This window comes from Hippocampus bargibanti, linkage group LG01 (genome assembly GCF_051943395.1).
Source record: "Hippocampus bargibanti isolate YZ-2025 linkage group LG01, ASM5194339v1, whole genome shotgun sequence".
In the NCBI taxonomy this organism is placed as follows: Eukaryota; Metazoa; Chordata; class Actinopteri; order Syngnathiformes; family Syngnathidae; genus Hippocampus; species Hippocampus bargibanti.
The window spans coordinates 28,106,789-28,124,566 of NC_142734.1; the positions used below are offsets into that span (position 1 = coordinate 28,106,789).

Here is a 17,778-nt window from a genome sequence, read left to right on the forward strand (position 1 = left end):
TCAACTTATTCATGATCATCAAGTGTGTCCTTATTTGTCACGATGCAAAAGTATTTAAACGTTGACGTCACGTCCTCTGTCAATAAACGAGTGTTGGTTGAGTCTCATGAGCCAACTATTAAATAACGGCACGCATTTTAGCGTTGTATCAACGTGTTTTTTATTTATTTACACCAAATATAGACTAGACAAGGGGAACGACGACCAAAAAAAAGGAGAATCTCCAAAATGTAAAAAACTTGTGCTTTTTTGTGTTCATGTTCACGTTTTAAATGAAAAAGACGATGAGTTCGGCATTGGGTGGGATCACAGACATGAAAGAAATAAGTAGGCGGGAAACTGCTTGGTTTGATCAGGAATGGGGGGGGGGTGGCCTCCTTGGCCAGTAAGTCACATACAAAACACAAATGTGATGATTTTGTTTGATTTGGGGAAACGAGTCTGGAAAGGCGCTGCCACAACTTGAATGAAGCAAATGTTGCAAATGACTTAGTTCACAGGTGCCAGAGTCAAGGCCCGCCACATCATTTTATTCGGGCCAAATCAAACGTGTGAAATTCCGTTATGCTTGATTAAAGGACAACCAACACCATTTTTTTGTTTACTGACATCAGAAAAAACGTTTTATAGCACCTAAAATACCCAAAACACGCAGGCCGATTTTTTTTAGTCAAATGAAAAACACCAATAAAAATGACTTAGTGTCCAAAAACACTTCAAAATGAAACTCTGCGGAAGTGGCCAGTTTCAGAAGGTCCCGCCCCTTTGTTCGTGACGTCACGCCAGGACGTCTTGCCTTGCTGGAGAATCAAAACAATGGCTTCAGATTCGGAGATGCTTTCTTGTTACTCATCCAGTTATGAATAGGATTCAAATAGTTCTGAAGAGGAAAGCATACATGTTTGCAATTGATTAAATCATTTATTCCGTGCTATTTTGAGGTATCTGGGGATGGGAAATGTAGCACCAAAAAGAGGCAGAAAATGGCAACAAAGCTCTGTGTAAGGAATTAATCAGCCCGTTTCCACAGGCTGATTAATTCCTTACACGCAGCTTTGTCGCCCTCTTCTGCCTCTTTTTGGTGCAACACAGTTTTCAGACCAAACAAAGTACAGAAACATGCATTGACGTGATGGAAGGACTGCTACAATGTGTCCTTTTTTCGGTCAGGGGCGTTCCTTCAGTGATGTAGGGTGAGGACTCGTCACCAACTCAAAAACAAGACTTCCGGAATATTCAGCACAAGTCTTAAAACGTAAAATATAGTTATATGCGGTGGAATCTTTGTAAAATACGCTTAGTAGAAGTCATTTGAAGCCATTTTACAAATTATGGACACAACTTGTCCGGATATGTCGGTTGTCCTTTAAGACTCAGGTGAATGATTCATAACAATGAGTTAACAGATTCTTTGTTGTGTTTGTTTTTTTGGGTGGTTCTTTGTTAGCTAGATTTTACAACATGTCAGTAAATGTAATCTGAAGTGACATTTGGTCGATACTAGTTTAAAATACAGAACAAACCAGTCATTGAACCCTGTACGCGTTTCACTGAACAAATCTCCAGAGTCCAAGCAAAATTCTGGCTCACTCGGAAGACTACAAAAAAGGTTTTACTACCACACTCATATATACTTGCCCAAAATCTGGCGGAACTCAGTCGGGGGAAGCAAGATATCAGCATGTGCTTTTCGTTGTTTTTTTTTTTTTCTTGAAGGTCCGCTGCAGAGCTTGTCAAACCCCCACACCCAAGACAAAAAATATATGGAAAGAGCTCGTCTTCAGTTCGTGAATATCCGTGAAAGATAAAAGTCTGTTTTGTTGATTGAGAAGTCCACACACCAGTTGATGAATCCTTCACGTCATTTGTACAAGGACTTTGCTTACAAAGTCCAATGTTCAAAAACAATACCAAAAAAAAACATCTCGCTGACCAGCCAATTGGATAGCGTGATGTCGGCGTTCCTCAATTAAAAATGATTCAAAGTGCATATTGTCGCCATCAATTCAAGATGGACGAGGCATTTTGTTGGATCGTCTTTGCCGCATCAGAAGTGTTCTTCGGGGTGTGCAGGGTCACAGAAGAACCGAGAGCTACGTTTAGCAGACCGAGCTGTGAAGGGGCCTGTTTTCAGAGCTGAGAGGAAAGGGGAAAATATCAATTTAAATGAAAAACAGGACTCTCGATAGTTATGAAGCAAGTTTGATAGATTATATAGCAGCTATGTAGTGAGCTAGCTATATAGCTGGCTAGCTAGTTAGCAAGAGAGATAGACAGAGAGATAGCTCGTGAGACAGGTAGCTAACTAGCTAGATACAGTATATATATATATATATATATATACAGTAATATATACAGTAAAGTCTCGTTATATCGATATCGGATATATCGATAGTCCCGGTTATATCGATACTATTTCTATGCACGCACGGAGAAAATTACATGCAAACAGGGTCGGATATATCGATAGTCCCGGTTATATCGATATTTTTTCGGACTCCCTTGAATATCGATATAACGAGACTTTACTGTATATATATATATATATATATATGGACGGAATTGGAGGGACGGATGGATGGATAGATAGATAGATAGATAGATAGATAGATAGATAGATAGATAGATAGATAGATAGATAGATAGATAGATAGATAGATAGATAGATAGATATGCTAAACGTTAGCGAGCTAAGGAAGCGAAGGAACTACAGTAGCTAACTCCTTAGCAAGACATAAAGAACACCATTGAACACCTCTTTCGGAAACTTCATTACACGATTGCCTGCTTGTCCAAAAATGGATACAAATATATAATTTGGCACAAAAGATATATTTACTAAATCTTTTTCTTTCGACTTTTCCCTTCAGGGGTCACTAGCTAGAGTGAACAACCTGACCAAAATCCTCAACCTTGTGACGTTTCACTACATTTGCATCCACACGGGCGAAATATTTAACAAAAAGAAGTAAAGTAGGCACACAATGGCAAGCACAGACCCCCAAGAGTTTAAAGAAAAACATTAAAGACTCAACGCAGCATAAAAAAGATCCAACGACAAAAGTCCCAATTCCTCACGGTGACATCATGAGGTCAGAAGTCACTTACCTGTGATGATGTCCTCGATGGCGCCGTCCTTCCCCTCGTAAACGTGGCGGCTGTCCTTTCCTTGGCGTCGCCTGAGCTCTGTCAGAAGCTCTTGCTGCTGCCGTTTGCCCTTGTGAGAGGGTGACTGGGAGGAGACCAGTAAGAAATTGAGAGACATTCATGAAGGCTTCATGAACCGACCGATATTTAATGAGATACCCCCCCAATTTCCCACTTAAAGGACAACCGACGCCTCCGGACAAGTCGTGTCCATAATTTGTAAAATGGCTTCAAATGACTTCTACTGAGCATATTTTACAAAGATTGCACCGCATATAGCTATATTTTACGTTTTAAGACTCGCACTGAATATTCAGGAAGTCTTGTTTTTGAGTTGGTAACGAGTCCGTACGTGACGTCACTGAAGGAACGCCCCCTGACCGAAAAAAAAGACACATTGTAGCAGTCCTTCCATCACGTCAATGTATTTTGCTGTATTGTTTGGTCTGAAAACCTTGTGTTGCACCTAAAAGCCGCCAGAAGAGGGTGTCCAAGCTCCATATAAGGAATTTATCAGCCTGTGGCAACGGAGGTGGCCACAGGAGGTTGCCATTTTGTGCCTCTTTTCTGGTGATCGTTTCCCCCCAATGTTGCCTCAAAATGGCATGGAATAAATTCTTTAATCGATTGCAAACATTTATGCTTTCCTCTTCAGAACTATTTGAATCATATTCATAACTGGAGGTGTAACAAGAAAGCTTCTTCTCCGAATCTGAAGCCATTGTTTTGATTCTGAAGCAATGCAATACGTCTTGGCGTGACGTCACAAACTGGGGGCGGGACTTTCTGAAAATGCCCAAAACGTTTTTCTGATGTCAGTTAAGAAACAAAAAAGTGACGTCGGTTGTCCTTTAAGTCATTTTTGTTGTTGTTTTGTATTTGACAAAAAATATCCTCCTGCGTGTTTTGGGTATTTTAGATGCTATAAAACGTTTTTCTGATGTCAGTTAGGAAACAAAAAAGTGGTGTCGGTTGTCCTTTAAGATGACCACCCGTCTTGGTCCTACCTTTGTCTGTTCATCCTGCTGCTGCTCCTCCTGTTCCAATTTCTCCAACATCATCTGCTCTTGACGTCGCCGCTGTTCGTTCTCCTCCTCAGCCAGCTGTAAAACAGGCACGTCTGGGATCGCAAATTTTCTCTAACTCCAACGCGGGGCGAGATTTCTTGGGTCACTCACCCGATAAGCTTTGATGAAACGAACAAAGATGGGGAAGAAGACGGACGGCGGCATGGTCTTGGAGCTCTCCCCGAAAAATTTCACCACATCTTCAAAGGCGTCCTTTGGAGAGGGCAAACAAACACAAGGAGGCGGAATTGATTTCATCATGTGATTCGGAGCCGTTAGGGAACCAAGAAAAAAACCCAGCGGCGGACCACCAAGCAAAAAAAAAATACAAATACAAATTTCACAAAAAGTAGACAAGATAGGAGCAACCTGAGTCACGAGTGTTTGAGGCCTCATTTGGTAAGATTTTTTTTCTTTCATAAGGTTTCTTTTCTGTGTGGAGTTTGCATATTCTCCTCAAATCTGCGTGGCTTTTCCCCGGGTACTCCGAATTCTGGAGAACATGCAAACTCACACAGGATGGACGGAGCCAGAATCGAACCCACACCTTTGCACTGTGAGGCTGAGCAGGCGGTGGACATTTGACATTATTTACAGGAAATAAGGTGCTTATATAATAATAATAATAATAATAATAATAATAATAATAATAATAATAATAATAATTTCACAGCAGCAAAGTGATGAAAATAGTGTGATAGTGTGAAATAGTGAGTGAATAATAATAATAATCTAGTTCTTCTTTTCCTTTTGGCTTTAATAATAATAGATAATACATAATCAATAAATAATTCAATAAATATCAAATAAAGAACAAATACTAACTATAATACCAATGATAATAAAGATAATAAATAATAAACAACAAACAATAATAATCCTAATCATAAAGGCGCTTAGAAATTAAATGTATTTATTATTATTAATACTAATAAATAATTAAATAATGAATACTACTACAAATAATAATTATGAATAAATGATAATAATAACATTTATAATTAAAAACAACAGTAATAATAATAATAAATAATGATGAACAATACTACTACTACTAATAATAATAATAATAAAAACAATAAGATTAATAAACAATAAACAACTAAATCAATATAACAATGATTATACTACTACTACAACTACTACTACTAATAATAATAAGAATATAAATAAATAATAATAATAATAATAATAATAATAATAATAATAATAATAAATACTACTACTAACAATAACAACAGCAAAAACAATAACAATAAGAATAATAAATAATACAAATAAAAAAAAACAAATGTCAATAACAATAATAATATTAATAATAACAATAACATTAATAATAATAATAATAATAATAATAATAATAAGAAGAAGAAGAAGAAGAAGAAGAAGAAGAAGAAGAAGAAGAAGAAGAAGAAGAAAAAAAAGAAGAATATAACCAATAACCAGACCAATACATATTTGATGATCACTCGCATCGCTTGGGAATCACAGCAAAAGTGTGTGTATGTGTGTGTGCGCATGTGTGTGCATGCGTACCTGTGCTATGCGCGCATCCTCTTGAAGCTTGCTGAGTCGCGATTCATGCCTGCTGATGAAATCTTTCAAGGTGGCGTTGTGCTGCACGCTAAACTCCCGCCAGGTGAGTTCCATCCCTCGCTGCAGCTCCTTCACATCGCACAAGACGTTCTCCAGACTCACTGAAACGCATGCGCACGTACGGAAGTCGGTTGGGTCTGCGAGGCTAAAAAAACAAAACAAAACTTTGTTGTCAGTTGGCTTCTGACCTGCCGCCGCCTTGTCCACGTAGTGAAGTTCGTTGTAGAAGAGTGCCGCCGCAGGATATTTCTCTCTGACCACGTTGCTGATGTAGTGAAGCAGCGTCTGTGTTCTGTCCGTTGACTTGGTCTCCAGGAGCTGAAAAACACGTGAACAGGACAACAGTCACCGGTTTGGAGGTGACTTTCAATTTGACTTGAGATTAGTGATGGGCAAGTTAAAAACTCTTGGTTTAAACAGTGCAGTGGCTTTTTTCAGACATTTCCTTTGCACTAACTTTCATATTTAAACCGAGATCACCGTCTGGAGGAGCCAAAAATATCACAAGTGCTTCATGAAGCTTTGTTTTCCCCATCACCAATTCGAACTTCTTTGGGGGGAGGGGTTAGTGTACGCTATTCAAGCTTAGTGATGCACTTGTGGACGTTTTTGACTCCTCTAGATGGAATTCTTGGTTTAAAGATGCAGTGGAATTTGTATACATTTCCATTGCACTAACCTTCATATTTGAACCAAGAGCATCATTTATAGGTGCCAAAAAGTATCACATGAAGCTTCGTTTTGCCATGATCCACTAATCATGGCACTCCAAGTGTCTTTTTAGTTTCACGTTCACAAACATGATAGTAAAGAGATTAAATTAAATTAAAAACAGAGAGACTGAGAAGAGTCAAATAAAAGTGTACTTAAAATCACCTTTTGCATTCAACTTTTCCCTAAACTAATTCGAACATTGAGCAAATAATTCTTCTGAGTGGTAATTTTTATATATTTTTTTCACTCATTCACTGCCATTCATGAATTTATTCGAGAATCAAAAATATGACGAATTAGTTCAGGTTTTGCTTTTTTTCTCGCTTGGGTGCCGATAAACCGCTGGCCAGACCACTGGCAATGTTTTTTTTCCCCCTTCCACAAGTGGCAGCATTTCCCCCTTTTCCCCATGTTAGCGCTTTGTTCCAGCTTCAGCTGTTGTTAAAGTGCTATATAAATCAAGATGTATTGTCTTGTATTTTGTACAGCCGCCCTCATTTCAAGCTTAGATACCATCAGACCCATATAATATAGGAATTAACTCTTTTTTTTTCTGATGAAATAAGAGTCTAAGGTTTCTAACGCTGCATCGAAAGTTTATGTACCCCAAAAACTCAATATTCCGTGGGTCTTGGAATTCAAGTGACAATGATAAAAACCCTGGCACTGGAGAGTACACAGTTTTGGTTGATGATAAAACCCGACTTTGCGTGTGTGTGCATACCAGGTCTAAGCTCTGTAGTTTGAAGCCATACACCGCACCCCTCTTGCTGCTGTTCATGTAATTCCCGAGTGCTAAAATGATCTGCGACAAGAAAACAAGAATCAATGAAGAGGACACGTGGAGAGCGGGCGATGGAAAGAAACTCACCTCCAGTATTTTTTTCAGCTTCTGTGATGATTTAATCGAAACGGATGCCGCGATCATGGCATGGAGTTGCTGCGATAAAACGCGGGCTCGTTAGATGAGGACCACACCGACGGGTGGGCCGCTTCGAGTGTGACCTTACCGGCGTTAACAGTTGTACATTGTCACTGAAGTTTCCCATGAAGGTCATGATGGACATGCGCTGGTTGAGTCGCTCGATGCGACTGAACTGGATCATGAAGGAGTCTTCGTCACTCAGGGCCTCCAAAGGTTTCCGGTCTCGCTCGTACTGACGCAAAAGCTTCAGCTCGGCTTCGGTTGGCAGGAAACGCATCAGACACTCCACAAAGTCCACTCGAATCGTCCGCAGGTCAAACCTACGCGAGCACAAGACAGAGTGTGAAACAGGCAACCAGCAAGTTTTTGTTGTTTCGTTTTGTGTTTCAGAAACCTTATTTGAGTACCGTATCGGTTTATTTTCTCACCTATCTTATTGATGTGTTTATTTATTTATTCATGTATCTATGAATGTATTCGTGTATTTATTTATTTATTCATTTATTTACATGTACACCGGTGTGGCTGCATTAGAGTGCCTTGTTGTCAACAGTGAGCACATGCACAGAGAGAAAAGTGGAAGAGCAAGGGGATTATTTATTTATTTATTTATTTATTTATTCATCAATGAACTCATTTTTTTGAGTATGTAATTAATTCAAACATTTATCTATGTGTTTATTTATTCATTTATCTATTCGTGTATTCATTTATGCATTTATTTATTCACGTATTTGTTTATTTATTCACATATTTTTTCCTCAATTTATTTATTTACTTATTTATTTAGATGTCCACCAGTGTGGCTGGATTAGAGTGCCTTGTTGTCAACGGTGAGCACGTGCACGGAGAGAAAAGTGAAAGAGCGAGGGGAATATTTATTTATTTATGAATGAACTAATTATTTGATTAAGTAATTAATTGAGTCAGTAATTAATTCAAACACTTATCTTTGTTTTTATTTATTCATTTATGTCTGTCAGTATGTATGTATGTATGTATGTATGTATGTATGTATGTATGTATGTATGTATGTATGTATGTATGTATGTATATGTGTATGTATTCATTTATTCATTCATTCTCACTCATTCTTTCTTTCATTTTTTCATTTACCCAACCAATAAGTGTCTGCCTCGATCACCAGCATGTGGAACGGATGTTCTAGCCGCCTTCAGAGTTCTTCGTTGTTAAGGCATGGAAAAGCAAACCCATGACGACCAAGCAGGGCGTATTTCAGCCAGCAGAGTTTTGGTTTTACGGAAGTGTTTAAGAGATGAAATAGCATCTGTTTTATCGGTCGTAGCAGTGAGATGTGATTGACAGCTAACAATATTTAATATATGTATAATATTTTTCTAATTTTGAGGCCTCGATTAAAATTCTGTATTTGTCCCCAAAATGGTTAACATTTAACAGTTCTGAAAAAGATTGTTCCCCATAATGCATGACATCTCTTTTCCGCCGAGGGACTTTCAGTACTGTGCGTGAGTACATTTGCATGACTGAGCATATCTCCATGCGAGTCTTACATGTGGATGGCACGGCAGATGACTTCGGGGCCCTGACCGGCTTTTCTCAGGGTGATGGCCAGATTCTTGGCTCGGTTGGCGTCCAGCAAAGAGACCCTGGATGGAGCCTTCTGGGGAAGTTTCTGTCTGGACAGAGTCAAGTCCATTGCAGGACCCTGAGCCTTGGTTTTGAAGAGTTCCTCAAAGCTCTCCACGTCCAGATCCTGGAATACAAGTAAAGGGGGTAAACAAGCGGATTCATTTTTTTGCGAAAGGATCAGGTCAATTGAACCGTTACCTGGAGGATGGCTTCGTCGTCGATGTCGTTGAAGACGGTGCCGTTGATTTGACTTGGCTTCAGGGCCACCCAATTCAAGACGGGCATCCGGAACTTGGTCTGGATGGGTTTCTTTATCTTCACCGCTGCGCAAGTGATCAAAAATGGATTGGACGCAGCCGTTTGTCGCGTTTCTTTTCAAACAAGGACAGGCAGGTTCACGGACTACGTATGGGTGAACTATCTAACAATGGATGGATAAGCGCGAAACAGCTGATTGGTGGAGACGGATGACAGACACGTGAATTGTAGGAAGATGATTGATGGGTGATTGACAGGCGATGATGCTTTACATATGTGTGTCGTTATTCAACCTACAGAATAACTTGAGCGGTCCCTCTGACAGCACAATAAAAGAGAAAAAAGTTGTTAGTGACAAAAGTGAGACCAATCCTAAATCCGGCCTCAATAAAAATGGGGATGTGTTATCTTCCGGCAGTAGGCGGAGGACACCCTGAACCGCTTGCCAGTTAGTCGCAGGGCACATGAAGGCAAAAAAAAATTTCACACACACAATAACGCTGCGGGCAAATTTTCAATGTCCCACGATCCTCCCACGTATATTTTTGGAACATGGAAGGAAACCAGAATACCCGGAGAAAAGCCACACAGCGTCAGAATCGAACCACTGCACTGAGAAGGTCAACGAGCTAACTGAGTTGAATGATGTTCAATTAAAATACATTGCGCATAAAATAAATAAAATATCAATAAAAATAAATAAATAAAACAAACGAAAACACCTTGAGAATCGCCACCATGTGCGCTCACCTGCAAGACCGGAGTTGAAGATGACAGTGGGTGACCCCCCTGGACCTGGCAGTGGGGGGGCCACTGGTGGAGGAGGAGGTGGCATGGGGAGAGTGGAGGAGAGCTCGCTGGTCCGACATGGAGGAGGAGGAGGCGGAGGAGGCGGCGGAGGAGCAGGCGGTGGAGGGGAGGGGTACAACCCGTTGGACACTTGAAAGAAGTAGAATACATTGGTGTATGTTGGATGGAAAGCGCTTGAGGGTCACCTCAAGAAATAGTTTTCTTTTTGAGGACACCCTGAACCGCTTGCCTGTCAATTGCAGGGACACAGAGACAAATAACCATCCGTGCCCACCTTCGCACCCTGGGATAATTTAGAGTGTTCAATAAGCCTGCCATGCTTGTTTTTTGAATGTGGCAGGAAGCTGGCACACCCAGAGAAAAGCCACACAGGTCCGTGGAGAACATGCAAACTCCACACAGGGAGGCCGGAACTGGAATTGAACCAATGACCTCTGCACTGTGAAGTCGACATGCTAACCACTGAACTATCAGACCGCCTGTATTGGGATTATTATTGCTACATTTGTTCTGGACTAACTAGCATAAGTCTGCGCTGTGAGGTCCACTTGCTAACCACGGGACTATTTCGTATGTTATTTTCATTATTTTCTCATCATAACTGACAAGGGTTTCAATTGATTTTGGATTGAGGACCTTCATAATCACCTGAGCCAGGCACGGGTGGCGGGGGAGGCGGCGGGGGTGGAACCGGCATATCAGGAGCCCCACCCATTCCTGCTCCCATGTTATGATAGGTCACCGTCTCTGGGCTGAGGGTCATAGAAATAATCACGACAAATGTTACATCGAAACATGATCAGGAGGTTTTGGCGAAGGCCCTACCTGGGGGAAAGAGCGGAGCAGGGAGGAGGCGAGGGTGAGGCAGAGTTAGCCACACCCCCGTCGCCTTCTCCCCTTTGGGGTTGAGGGGCTCCGGGACCGCCGGCCTGCTGGGCCTCGTGGGCCTGTCGCTCCAGACGACTCTGACGGCGAATGGTCTGGTCCTTCTCCCGAACAATCCGCCTCAGCGTGTGCACTTGGGTGTTGGCGCTGGCATACACGTCCTGCGAAATGCGAAAACGACACGTTGGGAACGCAAAAAAAATTTTTTTGGGGTGGGGGGGCACCATTTATGAATCTTACTGACCCGGAGTTGGTCAAGCTCTTTGTTTGTTTGCATTAGCTGTTTTTCCAGTTCCACGATCTTCAGCATGGCTTCATTTTCCACATCCAGCAGCCGCTCGGACATCTGCGTCGAGACTCGGGTGAGTGGTTTTTCTCCGCCATTTTGATTCGTTGGCGCGTTCTTACGGTACTCAAGTTCTCCTCCAGCTCTTCCACCCGTTCCAGGGCGGCGGTTTTGGTCTCCGCATCTTCCAGCAACGTTCCCACGTCAAACACGTTGTCCAAGTATGCCTGGATCTGCACCTGTAATCTGTCGCTCTCCGTGTGCTTCAGTCTCTGGCAGATTGACAAGGGGATCCAAGGAGGAGGGGGGCAGAAGGAGAGAAGGATACTCTTATGGGTGTTCCACAATGGTCCTGTTGGACAAAGATGATGTGATTGATCCCCCCCCCCGACATCCCTAAAATGTTACCTCCAGGTGGTCGTCCAAGTTGAGTTTGGTGAAGTCGTACTGCAGATGGACACGGAAGTTCATGTCCTCCACTGAGTGGACCACAATGTTGATAAACTGCATGCACGCCACCTGCAACGGGGTGGCACGGACGAGCAAAACAATTGTTCCGTCAATCGCTCATTTGATCGCTCCGGCGATCACTCCGTCGATCGCTCCGTCAATCGCCCTGTCGATCGACCCGTCAATCGCCCCATCAATCACTCCGTCAATCACTTCATCAATTGCTCTGTCGATCGCTCCATCGATCACTCCATCAATCGCTCCATCAATCGCTCCGTCATTCACTTCATCAATCGCTCCGTCATTCACTTCATCAATCGCTCTGTCGATTGCTCCGTTAATCGCTCTGTAAATCTCTCGGTCAATCGCCGGATCAATCACTCCGTCAATCACTTCATCAATTGCCCTGTCGATCGCTCCGTCGATCGACCGTCAATCACTCTGTCAATCGTCCCGTCAATCTCCCCATCAATCACTCCGTCAATCACTTCATCAATTGCTCCGTCGATCGCTCCATTCATTGCTACATTGATCGCTCCATCAATCGCTCCGTCAATCACTCTGTCGACCGCTCAGTCAATCACTCTGTCAATCGCCCCGTCAATCGCTCCGGCAATCGGTCCATCAATCGCTGTCGATTGCTCCTTCAATCACTGCATCAATCGCTCTGTTGATCGCTCTGTCAATCACTCTGTCAATCCACGACGATAGAATTAATTTTGTGTTTTTTAAAGCTAACGAAGTGCTACCAACCAGGAAGTCGATGTTGTCGTCTTCGTTTTTGAAATGCTCCATCAGCTTTTCAAAGCGCATGGATTCCGAGCACACCTGGGGAACATTGAAAAAAAAACGTCAACAATCGCTCCTCAAGGCGAGAAAAGTAAGGATGCCTCGGCCAGAGGTCATTTTACAGTTTTGAAGTTGTCAAAGGCCGACAGGATGATCTCATGTCCTCCTCTAACCAAACACACGGCAGCCAGCAACTCCAAGACCAAGGCCTTCGTTCTGCGGGACGATAGAGTGAACCAAGTTCAGTCTTTAGTCTTTGGCTAACTGACCGTGTGGCGTCATACGGCGTGCGCTTAGCGACCTTGCGTTCCTGTTGTTGAGGCTCAGAGCAATTTCGTTGACTGCGTGCGGGTGGGACATGACCATGTTGAAACCGTACTGCAGGGGGTGGGGTGGGTGGGGATTGGTTCCAGAAGAAAAGTGGATGACACCGTTGCTTGTTTTTCTAAATCTCATGAATGCAACAGTTTGAAATAATTTGCTTCTCTTGATTGTTTTTTTTTTTTTTTTGGGGGGGGGTGGGGTCCTACCTGGTAGTTCATGATGGCTCGGAGACACATGATGCACACGTGGACGTCGTCTTTCTTGCAGACGAGTCGGGAATTTTTCAGAGTGCGACTACTGGGTAGCGTGTTGGAGCGAGTTACCAAGGTGGAACTACTAATGGAAGAAAAACCTGATAAGAAACCTGACCAGACACTCTTTTTTTCTATTGCCACTCGTTACCTGATGGAGTGACGAGCCGTTCTGGCCGCGGAGGACGACGGGGACGGTAGACTGCAATCGCCATGGATATCCTCGATGGAGCGACTCCACGGAGAGTCGATGGAAGCCGCGTCTCCTCCAGATTCCGGCTGCTCACCGTCGAAACTGTGAAATCAAAGTGAGCCGTGACCATAAAATGGAGAAGAAAAATCCTATGACGGCACTTTTCCCAATCGGGGTAAGAGGAGGGTGAAAATGTGTTCCCGGTGGGTGCCATGGCAACAAAGCATCTCTGGGTTGTGTCTGGACTCTGGATGGGGTCGATAGTTCAAAGGCATCCGAATTCACCCGCAAGGAGGAGCCTCGTTGTAAACCGGGCAACCCGAATGAGGCTCAGATGGAAAGAATTGATGACAGGTCTGCAGACTTACGTGACAGCGTACTGAGCGAAGGACAAATACTCAACCAGGACATCTAGACCTCGATTCTCCTCGTTGAGAAACTCTCGAACCCACCTAGTCGCAAAAGTACAATTATACCACGGTTCATATTGCCAAAAAAACGGACAGAGGGACAGATGCTTGATTGGTACCCGATGTGGTTTGTGCGAAGGCTGATCTCAAGTTCTCGGAGTGTCTGAGTCGACTCCTGGACCCGCCTTCGGAACTTCTGCGGTTAGGCAAAGACAAAGTTCTGCCACGTGAAGTCGACTAAAAGTACGGATCGCCTAGCTTACCTTGCGCGTGACAGCCGGGTCGAGGAATCCTCGCAGTTTCTGGATGTAAGTATGGGGCGGGTTCTTCACCTGGAATCTCTCCTGCAAGGCCGACAGGTGAGGTCTTACAAACTCCCGGAAGGTTTTCGTTTTCCAAGTCTGTGAGCGGCGACCTACCTGATCGCAGATGAGCTCCCACTTCTTCTCGTTGTCATAGGAACGCAGCAAGCGTACTTTGTCCGGGGGAAGGTTCATCGAATTCTGAAACATAGTTTGGTGTCGCGATCGATAGGATGCAAAATGTCTACCGACAAAACATTCCCCATTCGGGTCAGAACTCTTGATTCAGATCAGGAAACGGTCTCGCAGACAGTTTGACAATCAACTAAGGCGAGGAGTCCCCATCGGGCTGCTGTGTGCTACCCCCAAGACCCCCACCCCACCGCCACAACCCGTATTTGTGTAGTTACCAGTGCTATGGAGAACCTCTCCTCCAGTTCGGCAGCATCAGGCATCGGGAGTCGAACCGGCGCGGCTCTGGACCGGATCACGGCCAGCTGGCTCTCCATACTCTCCGCGTTCCCCATCGCACACACTCAGACACGCTTTGAGCTAAACACACCCACCACGGACACGGCGCTCAGCACACACACAGTTGCAGGAACATGTGGTCGGCCATCGCACACCAACACGACCGGAGGTGATGAAGAAGGCCGTGGGTCCGTCCCTCTCCCGTCTTCTCCGTCCTCCTGTCTCTTTTGCCGTCCGTCAGTCTCCCCCCCCCCACCCACACCCCGGATGGTAATACAGTCGCCCCGGTTGTCTCCCCCTTTGTCTCTGTCGCTCGCCTGCCGCTGGTGATGATGTTGATCCCAGAGATGTTCGGTGCGTCCCTACGATATATGTACGTGCGCGTGTGAGCGCGTGTTGCAGATCAGCCGGTTAATCCTGCCTCCCCCCTCAGCCCCCCCACTTGCCTCACACCTCTCTCCTCCCCCACATGAAAAAAGAGAGTTGTTGCCGCCTCCTCTTTGTCTATGTCTCTCCGCCGCTCGCCGGCTTGCGCTTCCCGTCTTTGTGCTGCTGCCGGCTCGACTCTCCCTCCCTCCCTCCCTCCCTTCTCGTCTCCCTCCCTCCCTCCCTGACTCCTCTGCATCCTCAGACAATGAGGCCTCTGCTGCAATAAGTCCCACCCCCTCTCCTCCTTGCATGCTGACGCGCACGCATTTGAAAAGGTGTGCATTGGTTGTCCCTCGGTCGGAATGTCAGTGTGGATGAAATTAAACTGAGCAAACATGCCGTGCATCAAGAACGTATGTTCCATTTCCTCCCCATCGCACATTCCAAGACCGATTGCAATATCAATTGATTCACACATGACATTTCCAGAACTGTTTCCACATTTTAAAGATCATATATATATATATATATATATATATTTATATATATATATATCACCATCTCAGCATGGTGTATATATATATATATCAGATTATTTCTTTAAGTATTTTTAAATAGAAATTGCAACCTTTAGTTTCATGTTTTATTGGTATTCTTATAGCCATTAAAATAATAAGTCAAGGAGAAGTTAAGCATGAGCTGATAAAAAAAATTGGAAATTATGAATGTATTAAACCAAATTTCTTTCAGGATATTTCGGCAACATGGCGAACACGTTTGACTTTTGCAGGTTTTTTTAATCAATTAAATATCATGTATAGTACATTATTATAAAATATTATCACAAAAATAATTGCCTACAATTTGATCAGAATAAGGGTTGAGAGGTTGACAAATGTGAGCAAATGTGTTTTGATGATTTTGATGCATGTTTATTTGTATTGCACAATTCATACACCAGGCAGGTCCATAGGGTGTTGACAAAGGTAAAAAAATCGAGAATAAAAACAAGATCATGTGATAATCTGACACTTAAGACAAAATCTAAACATAAAAGTCAACCATGATAAAAGGCATAAATAAAACTCCAAAATAAAGGATGTGAAAGCAAGAAATGTTTGATTTTTATAAAAACGCATCACCAAAATGAAAAGACAATAAAATTAATACATTGTACAACAATGAGAGAATTTAACCCGTGCTAATAATCGGAGCACTTTACACATGTTGTGTAGAGAAAATCTGAAACATCAATCGTGGGAATTTATTTTTTTGACTCATCTCAAAAGATGACGAACGGAGCGAGCTGAGCAGAAGTTGTCTGACGTCATCAAATTCACAAGACGTTGAGGTCAAAGAAGATTGGTAAGATTCAAAATCAGTGGTTCTTCTGGGTTGAATCGAACCGCAGGGGTGAGGCGGTCTCAGGATTTCGACAGAGCCTCCGCCGTTGAGGGTGAGACACACATGACTCAAAACGTGAATTCATTAACAGTAGCCAAAATGGAACTGTATAGTGGCACTTAGCAGTTTTTTTGACGACGATACTAGTGCAGCGTGTTCTACCGGAAACAAATTCCTTGTGTGTTCTACATACTTGGCAATAAAGATGATTCTGATTCTGATTATGACACGCCTGCTTGGCCAACACTGGCTGTTTAATTTTATGCATCATTAAAATACTTATACTTTATGAATTTACTATTTCTGTTTTAAGACATTTAGCTTTTTAATGTTTTGAATTTGTAAAAAAAAAAAACATTTAAATGTATCCGTCATGAAAGGTTCGGTCGGTCGTGGGTTTGATCCCGACTCGGGCCTCCCCGTGCGGAGTTTGCATGTTCTCCCCGTGCTTGGGTGGCTTTTCTCCAGGTATTCCAGTTTTCTCTCACATTCCAAAAGTATGCATAGCGAGCTAACAGGACACCCAAAATTGTCCCAAGGTGCGATTGTGTCTGCAAGCGGTTGTTTGATTGGCCGGAAAGTAGTTCAGGGTGTCCCCCGCCTGCCGCCAAAAGACAGCTGGGAACGCCTGCAAGTCTTCTTGTGGGCGCACCATCTGCGCTGGTTGAGGTCCTCTTCAAGAGCACCGGTAGTCAAGTTTGTTTCCTGCTTGGTGGAATATTGGAGGATTTTGCCGGCTGAGCTCTGAGTCGGTTCTCTCCGCGTCTCAGATTGAAGTCCGTTAGCTTGACATCTTCTCAAACATCGGCAGAATTCCGTTCATCCCAAGGTTCATGACAATATTTTTGGTTGGGGTTTCTCGGTTTCTCAAAAGCATCTTAAATGTTTGAGATTGGAGTCGGAAATGCAATTTTTTTTTCATCGGTTTACAAAATGAAACCGGAGAACCCGTTCTGTGTTCCAAAGTCTTCCCCATTCCTGATTCAATCATTCAATCAACACTGATCCAATGCAATCTACCCCCCCCCCCCCCCCCCGCCATCGATCAATGTTGAAGAACTAATGATTCATAATTCTGCGGCCTGGAAATTGTGCTTGAAAAACCATTTGCGTTTATCTACACAGAGTTCTTTTTAGTTCAACCGACGTTTCAAACTTTGGAGTAAACTAAGTGATTAAAATGAGGCTTCCAAACCCTTTCCAGCTCCAAAATAAATCCTCCACATTTGAAAGATCACTTCTTGAATTTCTTCCAACCTTGACAAGCTTGACACGGTGTTCCCTCAGCTTTGCCCGGTCAGGACAACTTTGCTTCCTGCCTGTGAGCCACAAGCATCTTTTAGGAGGGTTAAAAAAAGAAAAAAATGGGTGCTATGGCTAACAACGGGAAAACGAAACTTCATGAAACACCTTTGATATTTTTTGACACCACTAGATGATGCGCTTGGTTTCTATATAAAGGTTAAATGGAAATGTATTATAATTCCTCTGCACCTTTGTCAGAGATGTTTGTTCG

At 43.2% G+C, this 17,778-nt stretch overlaps 2 protein-coding genes across 9 annotated transcripts in view; both read right to left on the minus strand.

The window, feature by feature from the left end:
* Nucleotides 1-143: 143 nt before the first annotated feature.
* Nucleotides 144-14,748, minus strand: fmnl2b (formin like 2b). Of its 5 annotated transcripts, none has more exons than XM_089007901.1 (28): nucleotides 14,429-14,747; nucleotides 14,136-14,219; nucleotides 13,980-14,060; nucleotides 13,836-13,912; nucleotides 13,675-13,758; nucleotides 13,265-13,408; nucleotides 13,069-13,195; nucleotides 12,840-12,916; nucleotides 12,661-12,754; nucleotides 12,503-12,577; nucleotides 11,708-11,818; nucleotides 11,422-11,571; nucleotides 11,258-11,359; nucleotides 10,954-11,174; nucleotides 10,777-10,880; nucleotides 10,069-10,257; nucleotides 9,616-9,636; nucleotides 9,259-9,383; nucleotides 8,982-9,184; nucleotides 7,535-7,769; nucleotides 7,396-7,464; nucleotides 7,249-7,329; nucleotides 5,999-6,128; nucleotides 5,751-5,911; nucleotides 4,326-4,427; nucleotides 4,155-4,250; nucleotides 3,109-3,232; nucleotides 144-2,136 (listed from the first exon to the last, which is right to left on the minus strand). In XM_089007901.1, exons 1-28 carry the CDS (start codon nucleotides 14,543-14,545, stop codon nucleotides 2,048-2,050), a joined length of 3,273 nt encoding a protein of 1,090 aa, XP_088864027.1. In that variant the 5' UTR covers nucleotides 14,546-14,747; the 3' UTR covers nucleotides 144-2,047. The 5 variants fall into 5 exon arrangements, with proteins under 5 accessions (XP_088864027.1, XP_088864023.1, XP_088864012.1 ...); XM_089007897.1 differs by having other exon boundaries at nucleotides 13,069-13,198; XM_089007886.1 differs by having other exon boundaries at nucleotides 5,751-6,128; nucleotides 14,429-14,748.
* A 918-nt stretch (nucleotides 14,749-15,666) lies between these two features.
* LOC148903736 (ATP-binding cassette sub-family C member 4-like) overlaps nucleotides 15,667-17,778 on the minus strand; it is a 36,273-nt gene continuing 34,161 nt past the window's right edge. Inside the window, exon 31 of one of the 4 annotated variants that reach the window (XM_089007841.1) lies at nucleotides 15,667-17,598. In XM_089007841.1, the coding sequence (XP_088863967.1) occupies nucleotides 17,560-17,598 (39 nt within the window). In that variant the 3' untranslated portion in view covers nucleotides 15,667-17,559. The remainder of the gene's footprint in view (nucleotides 17,599-17,778) is intronic. The other 3 variants (XM_089007857.1, XM_089007849.1, XM_089007866.1) reach the window with 3 other exon arrangements.

Coding starts and splice junctions, on each gene's coding strand:
- fmnl2b (XM_089007877.1), bottom strand. CDS start 14,545: ATGGGGAACGCGGAGAGTATGGAGAGCCAGCTGGCCGTGATCCGGTCC. Junction 14,061..14,135: donor GGGAGCTCATCTGCGATCAG/GTAGGTCGCCGC, acceptor TCGGCCTTGCAG/GAGAGATTCCAGGTGAAGAA. Junction 11,572..11,707: donor ACTTGGACGACCACCTGGAG/GTAACATTTTAG, acceptor TCAATCTGCCAG/AGACTGAAGCACACGGAGAG.